The sequence below is a fragment of the Sprattus sprattus genome (assembly GCF_963457725.1).
Source record: "Sprattus sprattus genome assembly, chromosome: 2".
Taxonomy (NCBI): Eukaryota; Metazoa; Chordata; class Actinopteri; order Clupeiformes; family Clupeidae; genus Sprattus; species Sprattus sprattus.
This window is the reverse complement of record NC_137921.1, coordinates 51,297,906-51,317,877: the sequence shown is the minus strand read 5'-3', so window position 1 is coordinate 51,317,877 and position 19,972 is coordinate 51,297,906. Positions and strand designations below refer to the sequence as shown.

Genomic DNA, 19,972 nt, shown 5'->3' with positions numbered 1-19,972 from the left:
AGACAAGCGCAGTGAAGAGAGAACACTAGTTCATATTCAGTTCCTCAAAAAACATGGTGAATGAGAATTTGAGTGATGTCAAGCGATCATGGAGGTCATGGATGCAACTCATGCCAATGTCATGATGTTTCTCAGAAACATCGCTGTGGTCCTGAGGCTGGGCGGGTTGTACTCACGTACTTCAGGTGCTTGAGGGAGAGAAAAGCGCACAGCCAAAAACCACAACAAGAACAAACACACACACAGTGCACATAACATCATCACACTAGCGTAGCAGCAGGCAAGGGCGGCGGCATGGGATAGAGAAAGAGGGATAGGGGAAAGAGAGAAATAGGCATAGAAGAATAGCGGGGTGTAGATAGATAGATAGATAGATAGTTAGACTGAGAGAGATAAGTAGATAGATGCACCACAACACACGGCCACGATGCGTGGGTCTATGTGATGACAAGGTGGTGGAGGCGTGCTGGTCAGCACGGTCAACGTCTAGGTGGAGCAGGCCAACACCGAGCCGAACGAGGAGAAGAGAAGAAGAGGAAAGAGGACAGATACCTACCCTGACCTGCTGCTATCTAGCTACCGACCTGTGGACTGTCCTGCTCAGAGGGCTCAGCGCTGGGCTCACTCGTGGAGGGAGACTGGGTGTCTCCAGCCTGCGGGGGGGAAGGGAGGAAGGGAGAGGAAAAGACAGAAAAAAAAGAGGGGAGGAAAAGAAAAGGGGTAAAGGAAGATTTGATTCACAAGCGTAGCAGAGGTAGCAAGAAAAGGACATAAGAGGAGAGCCGAAGCAGAGTTCATCCATCCATCCATCCATTCATCCATTCATGTATTCATCCATTCATCAATCCAACCATTCATCAATTCAACCATTTATCCATCCATCCATCCATCCATTCATCCATTCATGTATTCATCCATTCATCCATTCATCAATCCAACCATTCACCAATCCAACCATTTATCCATCCATTCATCCATCCATCCATCCATCCATCCATTCATTCAATCATCCATTCATCCATCCATCCATTCATCCATCTATCCAATCATCCATTCATCCATCCATCCATCCATCCATCCATCCATTCATCCATCCATTCATTATGTCTCCAACCTGTAAATTCACACAAAAAAATCCCTCCCTCCACCTTCATCCATCTCCCTCCCATCAACAAAACCATCAACCCACACATATGTCTGTCCTCTGCAGTCTCACATGCTGCGCCTCTTATTTCTCATTTCTGTGAAAAGGGTTCCTGTCCATTTAGTTACCCTGAGCACTCTGTTCCCATTCCCACTCCTCCTCCTCGAACAACCCCCACCCCCCCCCCCCCCCCCAACACCCATTGCCGGGTGCTGCTCTTAACACCTCCGACGAGGGTGTGCGTGGGCGGCCGGCGTGCAAAAAGCCTGGCAGTGGGAAAAATCATTCTCGCCTTGCCGCCGCTTGTTTACCTGCCTACCCACCCAGGGTGGCCGTTACATCTAGATGTTGCATAAACCCCACTTTTGTTCCTCTGTCTTCTTTTTTCTTTTCGCTTTTATTTCTTCTGAGAGCACGACTGAAAACCGGCATGAAGCGATAGAGGGCCCCACTTCTCACTCAGGTGGTTGGGAGACATTACAGAGAGAGAGAGAGAGAGAGAGAGAGAGAGAGAGAGAGAGAGAGAGAGAGAGAGAGAGAGAGAGAGAGAGAGAGAGAAAGAGAGTCTGTGGGAAGTCCTGATGACTCATGCCAGCGCCCTTTTCTTCTCATCAAGCAAAGAGGAGAATGTGAAACTCTGCACAAAGTCTTCATTCAGAGCCCTCGCCCGTGTTACAGATAAAGGGCCGGATCATTAGGGTCCGAACAACCAACCATCCAGAACCAGAATTATACATCTTTAGCAACCTACACAGTCTGACTGTAAGACCCATTGTCGAACTAAATTTAGCCTAAATATTGTATAAATGGCTTTGGTCACGCTTCATTTGAAGTAGCCTTAGGTACATTGAACTTATTGAGGTATAAAAAATGAATGAATAATTAATACAATGCCCTTGCATGTAAGGTCAATGCTTTTAAATGTTACAAACCCCAACCCAAATCTTACCCAAACCTTAACCATAAGTACATCTTAGAAACATCATGGACTTACATAAGACTCACACTGTACCAATTAATTAATGAAGTCTAAAGTACATACTACCTAGGGGTACTTAAAGTAAAGTGCAACCACATCTCCATTGAAAGTGCGGGTGATTTTGAGTTCACAGAATCCATTATAATAAAGAACATAAAATGTTGAGCAGTGGACCTTGGGCATCATTTCAGAGTATTCAACAGTGTCTCCTTCCAGACCCCACAATCCTATTCATATTCTATTTATCAGGATTTGTTTTTAAAAGTGCATCACTTTGTCTTTCTAATCAGCTTGGCATTCTACGGGGCTGCCCACTTAGAGCGAGAGAGGTGAGACTTTGCCATTTTTGTAGAAGGTCTTCTTTCCTGGCCATCTCACGTAAGGTCATAACACACACCATCAAATATAAATATTAATGGCCCTTGGAAAAGAAACAGCCCTTCGTTTTTCTTCTCCTATTTCATCCACATGTGAAATGCAGTCGTACAGAGCGACTGATGAATTATGGATTTCAGAAACCCTGGACTCTTCATGGGGGTTGATGTATGAACGCTACCTGGGTGCGATTAATAAGGTCTTAATGATGTCTCAGACACTTCCATGAGCTCATTTAACGCATTATTGGGCCCAAATGTTGGTCATCCATGGAGGGAACGGCATACAAAAAAAAACACACACACACTGCCCAATCAGGAAAGAATGATTACCTTGCCGGCTGGCTCAGTTTCAACAGCGATTCATCACTAGATCTCAGTCTGCAGCTGGACACATTATTAGGAGACAAACCCTCGTTTGGCTTTCATAAGGTTGCCGTGGGCTGTTGCTTTAACTCATTTTCAGGTCTGGCATCTATATAGTCTTATCCGAATATATTGTATATGTATAGATAGGAGCTAGTTTGATATCTAATCTAGCGTCTAATGTTATGGATCTGCAGTCATTTTAAACCATTAAGACCTAAAGAGTAGCCCTTAGGGACACAATTTCATTATCAATGCTAAATAGAAGGAAAGCGTTGTCACGTAGCCTCAACTGCAATGCTTTCCACGGTGGCCTGAATGAAAACGATTTTCAACCCACCGCATATCAATAATGATGTATTGCATCTGTGTTATTGAGCATGCATTATGAGAGTGGTCTATCATGAGAATGCTTTTTCTAGGGCACTCCCATGTGAGCCGCTGTTCACTCTACAAATGGGTCTAAGTTTCACACAAGGGGTCGCCTCAGTGTGTTTCCTCAGAGGACCGGATACCCAACTAGAGACTGTGGAACTGATCCAGCTTCTGTTCCAGAATGAGTTTCTTTTGGGGCCCTCACACGTATTAGCCTCTATTGGGGACCTCACACACATTAGCTTCTATTGGGGACCTCCCACATTAGCCTCTATTGGGGACCTCACACACAGGTTGGAATAGGTATACTCACAGCATCTTCCTCTCCACTCCGACTGGGGCTACCGTCCCCCTCCCCGAATGAGTCGTCAGTGGGGGGGTCACTGGCGTGTGACGCTGAGGACTTGGAGGGGGAGCTCTGCCGAATGGCGGGGGTAGGTGCTGGAAAGAGAGAAAGAATAAATTAAATTCATTTATTTTTATATCATTTTATTATATTATATAGATATATTATATTCCAATTTTAATTATAATAATATAATTTTATATATATATATATATATATATATATATATATATATATATATATATATATATAAATGACCGACTTACACCACTACAACAAGAATTTGTTACAGAGTTACAGAGTCAGGTCAATATTTCTTATCTGAACTTGATATTTGAATTTGAAATACAGAGAGAGAGAGAGAAAGAGATATAAATAAAGACTGAGAGTGATGTTAAAACATCAGTCTGACAGATACATCTGCCAACTCCCCAACTGCGTACATGTGTAAACTGCACTAATGGACACAGCCATACCCAAGCTCTATGTTCTGCAGCGCTACCAGTCATCCCGACGAGGGCAGGTCAACCCTAATGGACTGGCTTTGAAAGCAACGACAGATTTGAGGTCTTTATTTAATCAACAGATTTAGTGGCATCTGATCTGGTATTCTGTGACACTAAGAGGATATTTGGGGTTGGGGTGGGGGGTGGTAGATGTGCTGGTGACACAGAGTGAGACTGACAGAGAGAGAAAGAGAGAGAGAGAGAGAGATAGAGAGAGAGAGAGAGAGAGAGAGAGAGGGAGAGGGAGCGAGAGAGGTGCTGGCACCGACTGACATTTAGATGAACCGATGACTCCATTTGTGTTTGGAGCCGAATGACACAGTTAATGCCACCAGCACAAATGTATGTAAGTCTCTCACACTGCGTGTTTCCGTGCCGTCTCTGTTAAAACCGGATTGAGAGCTGAAATATTTAAAATTCACCCACGGGGGATGAGGGTCATTTCAACTTACGTTTCAAAATTCCAAATAGCCATGTACTGCATAATAACACAAATGCCCTGAGAACAGCAGCACTGGCACTGATAAGAAGTGGAGTCATTTTCTTTGGGGACCTTTCTCTCTCTCTGTTAGTTTCGGTCAGAAACAAACAAGTATGTGGCGCTATTCAAATTGAAATGGGATTGTTTACATAGACAAACAGAGCCTTTCATTTTGGTGTGCGTGGGGGTCTTTCAATGAGGTGAGCCCGGTGTGGGACCTTGATGGTGACACGGTGAAGTTGGTGATTTCCCCAGTCACCTCGCTGCCACTTCAGGGCTCTGCCTGACGTTCAGACAAACAGACGAGGCCAAGGGCCTTTTACAGAAGAATCACACCTCCCCTGGCTCTCATTTGCAAATGGAGACGAATGTGTTTGTGTGTATTTGTCTGTGTGTCTGTGTGTGTGTGTGTGAGTGTGTGTGTGTGTTTTTGTATGTATGTTTGTGTGTGAGTGTGTGTATGTGCAAATGTGTGTGTGTGTGTGACACACAGCGGTGCTTCTGCGGAGCAGTAATTAGCACAACACAGGCGGAGGGACCCCGAACGGGGCGAGCCACACAGACCAAAGTTCTCCCGGGATCCGCCATAATTACAGAACATCGCGGCCCCCCCTTCTCAGCTGGAGAGGTCTGTTTTCACTCACTCTCTCTCTTTCATCTCTCTCACTCTTTCTCCTCTCTCCCTCTAATGTGCCCCTCACTGCTGTTACTAATTGCCATTTCACGCTGACTAAAGACAAAGCCCTGTAGGCAGAGGTATCAAACGCCACCTCGCCAACCTCTGCCAGGAAGGAGTGTGAACCAGACGGAAGTAAGGAGGAAATGAAAGACTGCAAGTTTTTCTTCCCCATTGTCCAGAGGTGTGAATTGAGAGAAGTTGGTGTTTCTCATTCATTTGAGGTGAGGTGTATGGGTGAGGGAAAGGGGCCACTTACTTTACAGACATGTATTTAGGGAGATGACTGGGCATGTGAGTACCTATAAGGTTATGACTATCATGAACATGTGGCAGTTCTGATGTGACTGTAGCATTTGGTATGTGTATGTGTGATTTAGAAAATTGTGTGTGCATATTACCTTGGTCTAGTATATATTATCATATATGTTATGTATGTATGAGTGTGGGTGCTTAAACAAAGGTAAATGAGTAAATGTTTGTAAATGTGAGAGTTCCCCATATGTCTGTGTGAGGGAGTGTGTATCTGGTGGGCACTCACGTGAGTTGGTGGAGGGTGTGGTGGAGGTGACCGGCGTCAGGTTCATCTGGGAGATGTCAAAGTCGTCACAGTCGTCCGTGTCCTGCGCCATGCCCACGCGGCTGAAGTAACTGGTGAAAGCGTCCGTGGTGCACGCCAGGTTAGGCTGCTCCCTGCCTTGGCGTGCCGGCATGGGCGGCGGCTTGGCCATCTGGAAATCCTTGAACATCTCCTTGCTCATCTTCAGTCGCGAGCGATCGCCGTGCTGCGGGCTGGATGCCGCTGACGAGGAGGAGTAGGGCCCGCCTGAAGCCCCCGAGGGCCCGGGCACGGGGGGCGTCTCGCAGGATGGCGGCATGGCCATGTGGGGCAGCGTATGGAACATGGCGGGCGTGGGCATGAAGGCCGTCGGAGGGAAGGCTCCTGCCGCCATGGCTGCCCACTGCTGCTGCGTGGCGGGGAAAAGGTTGGCCTGCCCCCAGATGACCGGCTGGCCGCCGGGCAGCACCTGAGCCACGGGCACCGGCGATTGCACGCCGAAAGCAAGTGGGGCTTGCCCTGGGAACGGCTGCTGCGCCCAGTGTCCAGGCGGCACAGCTCCCATGGTAACGTAACCTGGAACAGAGACAAACAGGCCGACTGAATGCAGGTACATTTACTTTCACCTTTGAACAGTTTGTTATTCAACATGGGACTTTTGCATGGCATGACTGACAACACTGTCAGTATGTGCTTCATGTTGGTTAATAGCTCACTTCACACACATTCTCAACATCAGTTGCATTTATTCATTTAGCACATTCCTTTAAAAATTACTTTCAGGTGAGAAAGTTTTTAGACTTTTTTCCTTAAAGATCCCAGTGGCAATGTACTCATGACTTGTTGGTAATGCCATGAATCTGAGCTCCAGAAATACCTGTACTCTTCACCAGACGTCAAACTCAGTTAACTAAATCCTTCTTCGCATCGTGCCATACAGAACCTGACTTTGATACTTCCTCCTCTTCATGTCTGCTGTAGTCTCTAACAATTTGTGCTAATCCACTCGGTTCCTATATACCTGGATACATAGCAGCCTCAATCACAATGAACCGTCGAGGGTAGCTCATAAAAGAGCGCTGCAGATGAGCTGTCCTGTCTACCCTTCAGAGTCGCGAGGACGCTGGGCGAGATGACCAGTCTCTTCTCCTCCTTTGGTAGAGTGGTCTGTCCTACGTCTTCAGCCGTACGCACTCGCTCGTTTCTCTTTATGGCCGCTGCGCGACCTGTTGTAATTACTACGCGCAAGGAGTGCAGGCTTAATGAATAGCGAGAGATTTAAACAGGGTCATTAAGATACTGCTGCTCATATTCTGCATTTCATTGACTTTGTACCTGTACTCTGCACAAAGACAATAAAGTTGAATCTAATCTAATCTAATTGCAGGTGCGGCTCGTTTTTATTACACGCTGTCCTCCTTTCTACCTCTAATTGAACGCAGGCACTGATTTGCACTGCGGAACTGAATCGTATTTCCGTCTGCGTCTAGTCACACAATGGCATTACGTCTCTTGGGCTGCTCTGCTATCTACTCGATTTTGTCAAGGCCGTCTTATCTCATGTTGTCTTCCTGACTCAATGACTCAAAACGGAAAGGAGGTGTGCTTTTTTCGCATGTATATGTTTATTCCAGGTAGAAATAGGGTTCACCTTAAGTAATTCCAATACTGTTCATTCAGTAGGCAGCAACAGTGACAACGTTGTGGCAATATCAGGAAAATAGGCAAGTGTATACAGAACAGCACCCCATACAGTGTTCAATAGCTCTATAAAGATGGTACATGTTTGAAGAGATATGGTCACAGAAAGGCAACTCATTTTTGATCAAAGCTGAATGTCTCTGTATTCAGGAAATCCCCAGCAGTGATGCTGTAGGATGGAGTACTCTGAGCGGCTCTTCGTTAATAATGAATCCAGGAAAAGTTCCGACTGCCAGCCCTCATCTGAACTTGAATGAATGATTCACTGGACATACATTTACAGTAGAGTCTGAAGATTTAATTGGGCCTGGAGAGGGTGGAGGTGGGCACTGTGGCCTTACAGTTGGAAGCATAAATCATTATGTTTATCTGGGACTAAAAATCAATGCAACCTTTGCTTTAATCGTTAATTTATGAAAAGTGATTTAATAAGTCTCTTGCATCACGCCCACAGTGGTAGGCCTTGGCCTTGAGCATCCCGTGGGTGAGCATGGGTTACGGATATGCGCGTGTGTTTCTTGCTTTGTGTACTACCAGTCGGCGAGAGCTTGGATTCTCTGCAGGAGGTCTGAAGTACATTATCCGGTGCAGTTAGGCGTTGGAGGGAGGGGGAGGTTTTTTCAAACTCTGTTTCTCAGCTTTTGTCAATCCACGAGCAACAAAAACACGAGTGACAATAACCAGCTTGACGCGTGACAAAACTGTCAATAACACTTCCTACGAGCAGAGTGTCTTCCGCAGCTCTCGAGATGAAGAGCCATGGTGGCGGCATTCAGATCCTCTCCACACAGTGAGGATCTGAACACTGTTTATTATACCATGCGTTCAACAAACTCGGCAAATGCGGATCTATCTCCCAGTGAAAGGGAAGAGGATGAGAAAGCACCTGGAACGTCAGTAAAGCTTTCACTCGTTTTTTGTGGCTCACATTGTAATGCTCTCGGCTGCTAAAAAACGAGCTTTTGTGCCGGTGGTGACATTGAAAGGAAATTCAATTAAACTTTTCTGTCTCATTTTCTTATTCGTGTTTTTTCACCCCTTCATCCACCCTTAACAAACGTTGACACTGTACTAAAGTACCCCTCACCCCCCCACCCCATACTACAACCTATGGTGTTCTATTTTGAGAAGAAAAATAACTCTCTCGGACATCCAGAAATAAAGCCAATCGAACGCGGTGGCTAAGCCTGCATGTCTGACTGCGCCACAGATAACCGCGTTATCGTAAATGGCCCGTAAAAGATTTGTTTGGGCAGGTGGGCATGGGCCCAGTCCCCTGTTTACTCTGCCAAGTGTTTGGGAAGGAATTGGTTGTTGGTGCAGGGCGTCAGGCACAGACCGCTGGCGCGATAAATCACGCCATCTCGTGCATTTCAATGGCACACTGTTTACATGCCGGGCTGTAGTCAATCTGTCTGCGCCAGATGTCTCAGTAACATCAGCAATTACCAGAGAGCTGTGCACGCGGAACGCTTCACACACACACACCCACACAAACAAACACACACACATACACACACACATACAAAAAAGCACAGACACACACACGCACACACACACCTTGAGCATACAAACACAAACACACCCTCCCCCCCAACCATAAGTTGGCCTCTCTCCTCCAGACACTGTTGCACATCCAACCCCCTGCTCCTCTTCTCTGTTCCAGAAGGTTCCATCAGTATTCAATGGGCTTCTGGTCCAACAGGATGCCCCGTAGCGTTGCTGTGTTGGTCCAAAAGAATGCCCCCTAGCAGTGCTTTTGTTGGTCCAACAGGATGCGCTGTAACCGTGCTGTGTTGTGCCATGCTCTGGTACGTTAACACAGCACACCTCATCACTGGCCCCAACCCAAAAAAAAAGTATCTTCTTTCCCCTCCTCAGACTCGCATTGTTTGGATTTGTCAGTGCAGGAGTGAGGCATTTATAGTTGCCCCTCCCACCCCCACCCCCCTAACCTCCCTCTGGAGCGATGCAGAGGGAACCCCACCGAGTGCGCATCCCGCTGGCAGGGTGTCTTTGTCTCCCGTAATCCCCCCGCTAACAGGCAGGACTGTCCCTGTGCAATCGCATTACTGGCGGGAGACGGAAGCACTGAAGACATGAGACACTGCTGCTGCACCTACGCAACTGTGTACTAGAGATGCTGTGACAGAGCTTCGACTGGGAGACTGGCCTTAATAAACTAATGTGGAGCACGGCGGAATCGAGAGAGTCACATGGCCAGTCACACACACACAAAAAATGCACACAGCAAACAAATAACATTATAAACTTGCTGTGCTCAACCGAGGTTGTGTTTCACGGGAGGGCAAGGGCAACAGACCTGGCTACTGTAGGGGGAAGAAATTAAAGGCTCCTAAAACAGCTAAGCTCTCTCTCTCTCTCTCTCTCTCTCTCTCTCTCTCTCTCTCTCTCTCTCTCTCTCTCTCTCACATACTACACACACACACACACACACACACACACACAGACAGACACATATAAAAGTTCAAGTTCATGAGAACAGAGTAGCAGTGCAGCGGTGGCCAGACTGAGAGGCAGGGGTGGGGTACCTGAGGGGTTGAAAGGGGCAAAGAGTTCCGACGGGGGCTGGTGGGCCAGCGAGGGGTCCAGCGTGTTGGCTGGAGAGGCAGGAGTCTGAGGGGGAGGAGACACACACGTTAAATGTCAAACGGCACAGGCTAAAAAAAGCACAACACAGCAGTCAGATCTAAATACACACACACAGAGATACACAGCAAGCAAATTGCCATTACAGTAATTAAACTTCTTCATCTGCTGATCTGTAAAGAACTTTGGATTATCAATGTGTGTGAGATGGGCTATATAGATAAACTTGCCTTGCCTTACACACTTTGCAGTGTCTAGTGAAGAATAGGAAACCTCTGAATGCCCTGACCAACACACTCGACGTGTTTTCTTTCAAATATTGAGGAGATAATTACGCTATGTCATCATTATTACAAGCCAAATCTGTCAGGAAAATTATGATGAAACCCCAATTAAAAGTCAATATATCTGAGGTCATCCCCATATCAAATCTGACCTGTGAGTGGGGGCACCATTTATCACAGCTGAAAATAATGGCACTTTAATGGGGGAAACGGCTTGCTTTTGGGAGCTTTTCATTTATATCATGATATACTGGGGACCACCCCCCCCCCCCCCTTCCCCCCCAAAAATATCCTTTCTTTTATTGTGCTTGCTTGCTAGCTAGTCACCAAGTGAGAATTCAACAAAGACAGTGATTTATCTGTCTCGGTTTCAACCAAACTCCCATCTATTTCACGACCTCCCCGCCTCACCCTGTGGCGAGGAGCTAAGAGTTCAAGGTGGATAGGACGCCCTAGTTAGTATGTGTGTGTGTGTGTGTGTGTATGTGTGCGTGTGTGCATGTGTGTGTACTCACCGAGGGTGAGGTGATGTCTGGAGGGGTGGACATGTCTCCGAAAAGCTCTAACTGGTTGATGTTCTGCAAATGACAGAGTACATGTCAGAGTGGGTATATGCCACTCATAATGCCCAGCGGGGGTCCCGGCCATGCCATTCACACCACGGACAAAAGGGGAGCAAGCCACCTACCTCAGGGCACACAGTGGGGAGCTTTCTACTTCTGAAGGGTGAGTCATGGGAATGACGTGGATGGGGAGAAAGATGAAGGAGTGGCAGTGACAGACAGATAGCCAGACACACACACAGACACACACACACACACACACACACATACACACACACACACACACACACACACACACAGACACACACACAGACACATGCACAAGTACCTACCCACAGGGTCTAGGGATCGTCAGATATATATATTTTGGTGACCCTAAATGTGTCTTTCTGTACAGTTAGCAAGATAAAAATTCTGGGGCTCTTCCAATTTCAGTGTTCGTGGAGATAAAAGTCGACGGGGAAATATGTTCCACGCACAGCACTTAGTGGACAGAGGCTGCCATGGCTGCTGCTCTGGGGCACAGATGAAATGCCTGTGCGGGCTACTTGACAGCTTAAATAGACCTTTCATCTTTTTCTATAAGCGCTGTTTCCGACCGCTCAGGGCTCCAACTGCATAGTGACAGCAGAACTCCCCCCGCCCCCCCCCCCCCCCCCAACTTGAACAGCCTATATTTAGCCATAAAAGACTTTTAAGGCTTCAAATACATGGTCCAAGATTTACATAAATCAAGTCACGGATAATTTCTTTGGAGAAAATGAAATACAATTTCTTAGAATATCTTGTTTTCTCTCTCTCTCTCTCTCTCTCTCTCTCTTCTCTCTCTCTCTCTCTCTCTCTCTCTCTCGTCTCTCTCTCTCCCTCTCCATCTCCATCTCCATCTCCCCCTGCATCTTATTTGTAATTTACAGGTCACTTGTAGAGCACGACATTCTTATTCTACTATCAGAAAATGGATCCGGAGGCGTGACATTTATAGTCGAAAGCAGAATGGCTACACAGCCTTTTAAAATGACTGGCAGAAGATAAGGGTCTCTTACGCGGGCGCTGCCGACAGACCCTGAGCGCTAAGCACCCAGACCCTCCATAAGAGGGGGTTTCATTTTTCTCCATTCCGCCTCTCCAAGATGTCGCCTTGGGGGTGGGGGGGATGGTGCTTAAATCCCCCCCCCACACATCTCCTTTTCGTCATGAGATAACTGCTGGATGTTATCGCTACGCTATGGGTCCGATTGGCTCCTTTATTATGATGGTGTGTTCCTCAGGGGGTGGAGAGGGTTGACGCTCTCTCTGTCTCTCTCTCTCTCACACACACACTTACGCACACAAACACACACACACACACACACATCCCAGCCTCTCTGCTGTGTCTCTGCTGCCCTGGAGGCGACTAAACCTGGCCCTCTGAAGTGCTGCTGACCTTAAAAACCTGTGTGAAGGCCTCCCCAATGGGGTCACAGGGGTCACAGATGCATGCTGGGACATTACTAGGAAGCCACCTCTCAGGCAATATGAGGTGCACCATTGTGACTGGCATGGCTTCTGGCTTCATGGCTTCTGGCGTCATCAGCCCTTGAGTAAGGCATTTGGGCAGAGGGGGTGAGAGGGGATAGTGCATCTGGAGGCTACCGGGGGGACAGTGGGGTTGGAGGTGGGCTGAAGAGGGGGATGATGGGACACAGAGTAGCTGGGTCTGACTGGGTCATGTGGGATTGGGTCTCTGTCTCTGGGTATGCAGGAAGGACATTAATGGGCCCAAGTACAGTTAGTGTCTGTCTTACCTGGGTGACCATGCCAAGGGCCGCATCAAAGTCCAGCAGACTGATCTGCCCATTCTGCAAGAGTAAAATGGAGTTAGGTGATGGATGAGATGGGATGAGTACAAACAACTGGACAGACAAACAGACAGACATACTGACAGTCAGACATACACACACACAGACACACACACACACACACAAACATAGGCTTGAGGATGGGTGTAAGGTGGGATGGGGTGAGGAATGTTGGGATGGGGAGGGACTTTACCTGCACAGAAGGGTGCTGAGCTCTCACTAAGTACCTCTCAATGTGGAAAGAAATAACCACATTCACAAACAAAGAGCATTCCAGTTATGGTCTGTGCACATTTCAACCTCATCTCTCTCCTGTACAATATTATAAATAACAGTATAAAAAAGGCTTGCAAACACAGTGCCTCTGCAGAGGAGGGTCATGGGACGCTGTGTTTTTTCTCTCGTTTCACTGCTGATAACTCACCTCTGCCTCTTTGGGAGTTTAATGAGAGGCGAGAGCGAGAGTGAGTAAACAGAGTGCACATATTTTACTGGCCTGTCAACATTTAATGGGAAAATAATGCGATCATATGGGGTTCCCAGGAGAGATAAGGGGAAACACAGGCGGACCATGAACAACATCTGCTATCAAGTCATTTACAGCACCACTGTACAGTCAAGAGAGAGGAGGAGAGGGTGGGGGAGGGAGGAGAGGGGAGGGGAGGGGAGGGCAGGAAAACAGGAAGGGGGGGGGGGGGGTGGGGGGGGAACACTGCAGCTCGGTAAATGTAAATACACACGAAAAACACATAAGCAGAGAACATATACAGAGAACACACACACACAGAGACACACAGAATGACTGAGTACAATACCACAACACCAACGCACACGGACAGACACCAGACCTGTCAAAAGGCAGTAATCTGACAGGAAACAGCCAGGCCCTTTAAAGCCCCCTGTTCCCCTGCTGTTAAACAGTAAACACGGAGCCAGAGTGACAGGCAAAGGGATGCAATTAAGAGGGCTGTCCTTGGAGAGCGATAAGGACTAATTCTAATGAAAAAGTGGGGAGAAACAAGAGTCAAGCCGGCTGCCATTTCTGCACTAATGCCAAGGGCTTGGACAGGGGCCAGGCTGAATAAGAGAGAGATAGAGAGAGAGAGAGAGAATGATAGAGCGAGAGAGAAAAAGAAGGGCGGGTGGATGCCAGAATGAGAACTGTCTCCATCACTGAACTGAAATTGGATAAAAATGCAAAATATAAAATAAAAACATGAAACATGCCAAATGTATACAGCGGATGAGTGGAGACATGGTTTAGTTGAGGGACTTTGTGAGACTTCCTGTCTTCTCACGCGCAACCATTCCTCTTCCATACCGTTTTCTAGCCTACCCACACCCGTACACTCTATTAAAACAGGCAACCTTCACTTCCACGAGCTGGGGGAAAAACAAATAAATAAATGCGTGATTTGTGTTTACTGCCCGCCGTTGCCAAGACGATGCTGCTGGTGCGACCTTGAGCAGGTTCTGAATGTCGCCGGGCCCTGCGTGCTGTCTGACTTAGAGCCAGTCTTTACTGGACTGGCTCAGGCCACTAAATAAAACAGCAGATAGATTACTGGCCCGAAGGACAAGATCCATCAATCTGTTTACATGCCCGGCGGGGGTGGGGGAGGCGCAAGGCATCATGGGAAACCAGGAAGCTCGGCAATCTGTCTGTGTGAGTTGTGTGTCAATCTCGGAGCCTGGCCTACGAATGCAACTCACACCAAATATACAACTCCCCGCAGCCATCCATCTCTCGGGGAGTTCGCTGCCGCTTCTAATTGGTTTCCCACCTTGCCAAGCCTGCCAGTCACTCTGGGAAGTTCAAAACACACTGATCACTGAAACTGCAGTTTGACACACTCTCTCTCTGCCAGTGATAGTTTCTTATTTCCCCCCCTTTCATATTTGATTCCCTCGTCTGTTACGACCCCGCTTTATCTCAACCTGCGCAAGAAGTCTGGGATGGAATCGAGTTACTTATTTTGCTACAAGATCGGCTCTGCGTGCGGCATTTTATTGCATCAGGCAGAGTCTTCTCGACGTGCTAACAGAGAAATATGAGCTCCTCGATACTCCTGTCTCCTTGTCCTCGTAACACATGTTCTCATGGCCTAAGCTGTTGTGAAACTCCTGAGATCGGATGGAAAGCCCCGACTTTATGTTGCTTTCCCTCCTCTGCCCACTCCCCTGTCTTCTTAGCCACAACTACCTATCAATTAGCTGCCTCCAGGGAGATGTAATTATCCACTTGCATGTGTTTTATATACGTTTAATGCAGCCCACTTAATTAACGTTGTCTCCCTAATCTCCTATTCTCTGACTGATAACGCAAACACACTTTATAGCTTAGTCTGGAAGAGCAGTTGCAAGCCGTGTCTGGTTTTGAAGTGTTTCCTTGGAGTTTAATCTGTCCTCTCACCGAGTACGTGCACATGGAGCAACCAGGTTATGGATCAAAATAATTCAAGGATATAATTAAATCAATATTTTGTAATTACTGTGAGTTGAATGTTAAATGTGCAAGTGTGTGTGTCTGAGTGTATGTGTGTGTGTCTGTGTGTGTGTGTAAGACTATGGGTGCAGAAACCTACTCCATTACTGAAAAAGCAAATCACAGATGACAGATGATTGGATTGGTAAAAACTGGCACACAGAGACTCAGAACAGAAGAGTGAACAGCACTCAGAGTGCAGAGGCTTCTTTTTTTTAAACTGCAGTATCACAATAACATATTCTCAGAAGCCTAATCCTCTTTAGAATGGTCTGGATCGCACTGTTTGAGTTCCCATGCCCACATCAACACCGCTCCACGGGCAAAGTTTATTATGGGATGGCACCAGATAGACAGGGTCTCCTGCGTGGGATACAATTGTGGGCAGAACCTCAGCTGCCGAGGCTCTGATACCAGGGCACTGTGTGTGGAGCATCAGAAGCACCAGAAATAAACCATCAGACAAAGAAGATGAGGCGGAGGACAAGTGGGCAGTGGAGAACATGATGCAGGAACAGAGTGAAAAAAAGGGAGAGACAGAGGAGAAGAAAATTCCTTCCTGTTGTACAATTATCCCTAATAATATTTGATGGCTAAGATCATAACTCATTGTGAGAAAAAATAGGCAGCCCCAGCTTGAGAGGTAAGACCAAACCCTGGGACCAGACCTTGTGCTAATCTACCTGACTGTTATTTGGGGGAGGAAGTTAGCTTGTTAATGCCCCTGCAATAGGGCACCACTGTTTTATGATTCTGGATCAGACTGGGATCAGGGATCTGACTGACTGTCATGTAAGGTGGGGGGATTGGAGTGGAGCGGCGTCAGTGGAGGGGCCACGCTCACGAAGCGCTGACTGAATAAGCAGAGCAGCAGTAACACTTGAGGAGATGGAGCAGTTTGTCAACACGTCAGCCATTTGAAAGAGATAGCGAGGTCACACTTCAGCATTCACGCAAATCGCTAACAAAATGCTAACAAATCTATTCATTAGCAAGGCAGCCCAAGGATAAGTATCACATCAATGGAACTGAGTGATATCCATGGTGTCCACCCTTACATGTGTTAAATAACAATAAAGTGGATCACATTGCGTAACTGCGATAACATCCTCATGCTGTAGAACTCTTGCTATCTCTTCAAAACATGGCTGGATCTTGACTGCCCACCCATATGGATAGCGTACATGTATACATATATATTCCCAGTCTAATTACATGAATTCTGTAAGTGCTGGCGAGGCATTAACACATGCATGCCTGCGGGGCTCTGCTCTGCTCATGCTATGCATGCGCCCATGGAGATACATAGGCAATACATCCATATGGGTAGAATGAAGTCACTGAGCACAGATCAGCACGCAAGCACATGCAACCACACCAGGCACAAAAGGACCTCCAGCAAACCTCTCAATAACCCCGGCAAGGCAATGGGACTCACAATAAAAACCCATCTTCAATTCACACACACACACACACACACACACACACACACACACACACACACACACAAACTCGCTCCCTCGCACACACACACAAACCCACATTTGCACATATAAACACCATGGGATTTAGTGCACCATAGATTAGAATGAACACACAAAGAATCCCAAAGAATCAAGGCTAAGAAGGGTGGTTCCAAACTCCAATTTCGATTGGTTAAGGATCAGGAGCAGGACAAAATTCCATGGAATGAGTTAACCATCTCTAGATGCAAGGCCAGGATCAGTTATTTCTGGCCCTGAAGCTCCCCTAAAGTATGATCACAGATTTGCACATGCAAGGGATTACTCTGAAGAAGCCCACAGAAGCTGTGAGAGAGTGATTCACACAGCAGGCCCGATGGCATCTGCCTTTCGACAGGATCTGGCCCGGATCAGACACAGAACCGCCCCAGATCTCGGCCAGATTCGTCCCAGAGCGAGATGCCACCTGTGGGGGACACAGACACCAGACCTGCTCGCTGCGACAGACTGAGAGGTTTGCCCGAGGGAAGCACAAAGACAGAGGCACAGACAGCTACACTCACTGGGTGTCGCTTTGGAACATCATAGACCCCCTCCTTTTGCTGGCTGGTAGGAACCTGGGGTTAGGCAATCAGCCCGACCAAAAACACATGGGGGAAACAAACAAGTTACTTCTTGATAACAACACGTTGAAACAGCAGGAAGTCTGGAAATCAATCAGTTGGTGGGAATCAATCAGATGTGTTTAAGGGTACCTGTTTCAACATTGTTCAACCGTTTTAAGGTTTATTGTCCGTGGCATATATTCACAAAACTTTAAAATTGACGGACAAAGTGAAGTAATTTGTAGAATGGATGTTAGCGAAAACATCTTACTAGTGTCTGTGTGTGCTCTAGTGTCTACAGTGGAGTTTCGATGGTTTCTCTCTCCAGTTAAAGCACGAAACGGTGTATCCTGTTCCTTGTCAGTATTGTGTGCTGACAGTTGTGTTTGCTGAGCAGTGAAAAAAGCTTAGTTTCAGCTGCGTTTTCATGCTGACTAACTGAAAAGCCTTGAGAACCCATGAGGCCAACATCAGATGGACAGCTCTAATCCAAGCGTCTTTCTTCTCACTTTATTTATTTCACTGAAACACACACAAACTCGTGTTTGCGTGTGTGTGTGTGTGTGTGTGTGTGTGTTTTTCTATCCACTCTAATTCGCCATCCTTCTTAATTCTCTTCTCCTCCTCTGTCTGGCTGATTGCTATTCAACGTGTTTTGTACACACTTCCATTTGAACGCGTCTCTTCCATCTATTTGACTTCAACATCAAACGGCTTGGCTGGTGATTAATAACCCCGGCTGCTTTCATCTTCCGGGGGTTGGGGTGCAGCGGAGTGGAGGGGAGGAGCAGGGCTGCTACTTACTCGCTCGCGCCGAATCAATCAGGCGCCTACAAGCTGGAAGGTCAGCCCTCGACCCTCCGCGAGACGACCCGGAGTCAGGCTGTCAAAACCAGGCTGCGGTTGGAAGGCAGTAGACACGGTCGAAACGAGCAGGCCTCTTATTCAGGGTCAGATGGCCAGTCTTAAGGGGGCCGTGAATGACCACGGAGATGATTATGATTATCATAATTATAGGATTCATCTGTAATTTTCATGGTTTGTCCGGCAAGCGAGGCGGATTGAATTTATGCATCGCCGGCCTGGGCGGTGTCAGATATTCCTTCAGTTCTGTTGTAAATGTATATAGAAAGTGATGCGCATAAAATTTCGATTTGAATCCATTATAATCTGTGTAAATTGCTAATATGCAAGGGGGCAGTGCGGGAGATTATTCTGCGAGATTGGATATTGGAGATTATTAAGTGAAGGGTGGAACCGCTGACATCAATATGTATCGCCTTAGATAGGGGTGACCAATTTGGAATCAATTTCAGGTTCCCTCAAAGCGGACTCTGAATTGCTATTGCTTAATTCACTGACATAATTGGTGTTAACAGTGAAGGCCTCCACTGGTGTCTGCTGCAGCAAGCCACAGGTAGTGGCAGCATAGTGGCACCTGACAAAAAAAATTAAAAACCATGCCACCTGTTGCCATGGTCACAGGGCTCGGAACGCGAGAATGTTTCCTGGAGCGAGACTCGGAGAGATGTCACTGTAAATCACCGTCTGCTGCTGCTACCACCGAAGCCCGACGCGTTGTGCAACACTCTGTCTAATTCTAGGTGTACAGCTGGCGTCAGAACAAGGTGCCTGTCTGTAGCGGTAACATCCAGAGACAAGAGGCGCCGATGACTCCGCAGCATCAGTCAGCCGAACAATGCGGACGCTGCTCATTATGCCGACTCGCGCTTGTATGGAGATATTTTCATCAGGGCTTGATAAAAACAAAGGACCTGACAGGGGAGGTGGGCAGGGGGGGGGGGGTTCTTCTTCCATATGGTTGATACTTATGTTGTCAAACAGGTGACGTGTTTGGATGAGGTGCATTCTTCTCTTTCATAATGACAATGAGAGCTTTGTCAGGCAGCATGGCTTTCCTAAGAATAACTTTGACATAATAACAGAGTTGAAAGAAATTAGGGAGAGGAAGTGTCTAAAAAGCTGACATGGGGGTGCGTCCCATAGAATGTTAATTTATGTGATACGTGTTGATGTGTACTTTTTAAAGTGTTTAATTCAGTGTCTATTTGTGTGTGAAGCTTCAGAAATCACAGCGAATGGGAGAAAAGGGCCTTGATTGTACCTGATAAATGCTCTCTTCTGATTGGTCACGGATGGGCTCGTGTCCCGCCTCAAACACAATGTACTACAACGTCAGCAGCACAGGAGAGGAAAAGCAGACAAAAAGAGAAAGATAAGGAAAAAAAGGAAGGAAGAAAAGGCAAAGAAAGGGAAAGAGATATAAAGAAGTGAAGAAGATAGAGAGCACAAAGGTGACTGATCAGATAGAATCAATAGCAAGTATCAAGTATGGCCCCTTGGAGGGTGAGAGGGAAGCTTCTGGTCTTGGTGGATGGCTCTTGGCTGATTGAAGTTTCTGCACGGTTAGAAATCTAACTTCTAGGGCCATGATTAAGCAAAGCTGTCTGTCACACAACCCCACAACCCCCACCACAAACAAAAAACACAAATAACAAACCCTAAAGACGCAGAGAAAGATTTAATGACCCCACCAAAATGTGTTTTTGTTTTTTTACCTTTTCTATCTTTTGGGTCATCAAATCTCTTAATCTAA

General features: G+C 46.9%; 1 protein-coding gene across 1 annotated transcript in view; it reads right to left on the bottom strand.

Moving 5' to 3' along the window:
• Nucleotides 1-572: 572 nt before the first annotated feature.
• Nucleotides 573-19,972, bottom strand: part of dab1a (DAB adaptor protein 1a) — a gene marked incomplete at both ends in the record, with an annotated part of 78,477 nt that continues 59,077 nt past the window's right edge. Inside the window, 7 exons of the mRNA XM_080833041.1 lie at nucleotides 573-653; nucleotides 3,552-3,679; nucleotides 5,789-6,406; nucleotides 10,060-10,144; nucleotides 10,917-10,979; nucleotides 17,314-17,367; nucleotides 19,481-19,543. Of these exons, the coding sequence (XP_080689167.1) occupies nucleotides 573-653; nucleotides 3,552-3,679; nucleotides 5,789-6,406; nucleotides 10,060-10,144; nucleotides 10,917-10,979; nucleotides 17,314-17,367; nucleotides 19,481-19,543 (1,092 nt within the window). The remainder of the gene's footprint in view (nucleotides 654-3,551; nucleotides 3,680-5,788; nucleotides 6,407-10,059; nucleotides 10,145-10,916; nucleotides 10,980-17,313; nucleotides 17,368-19,480; nucleotides 19,544-19,972) is intronic.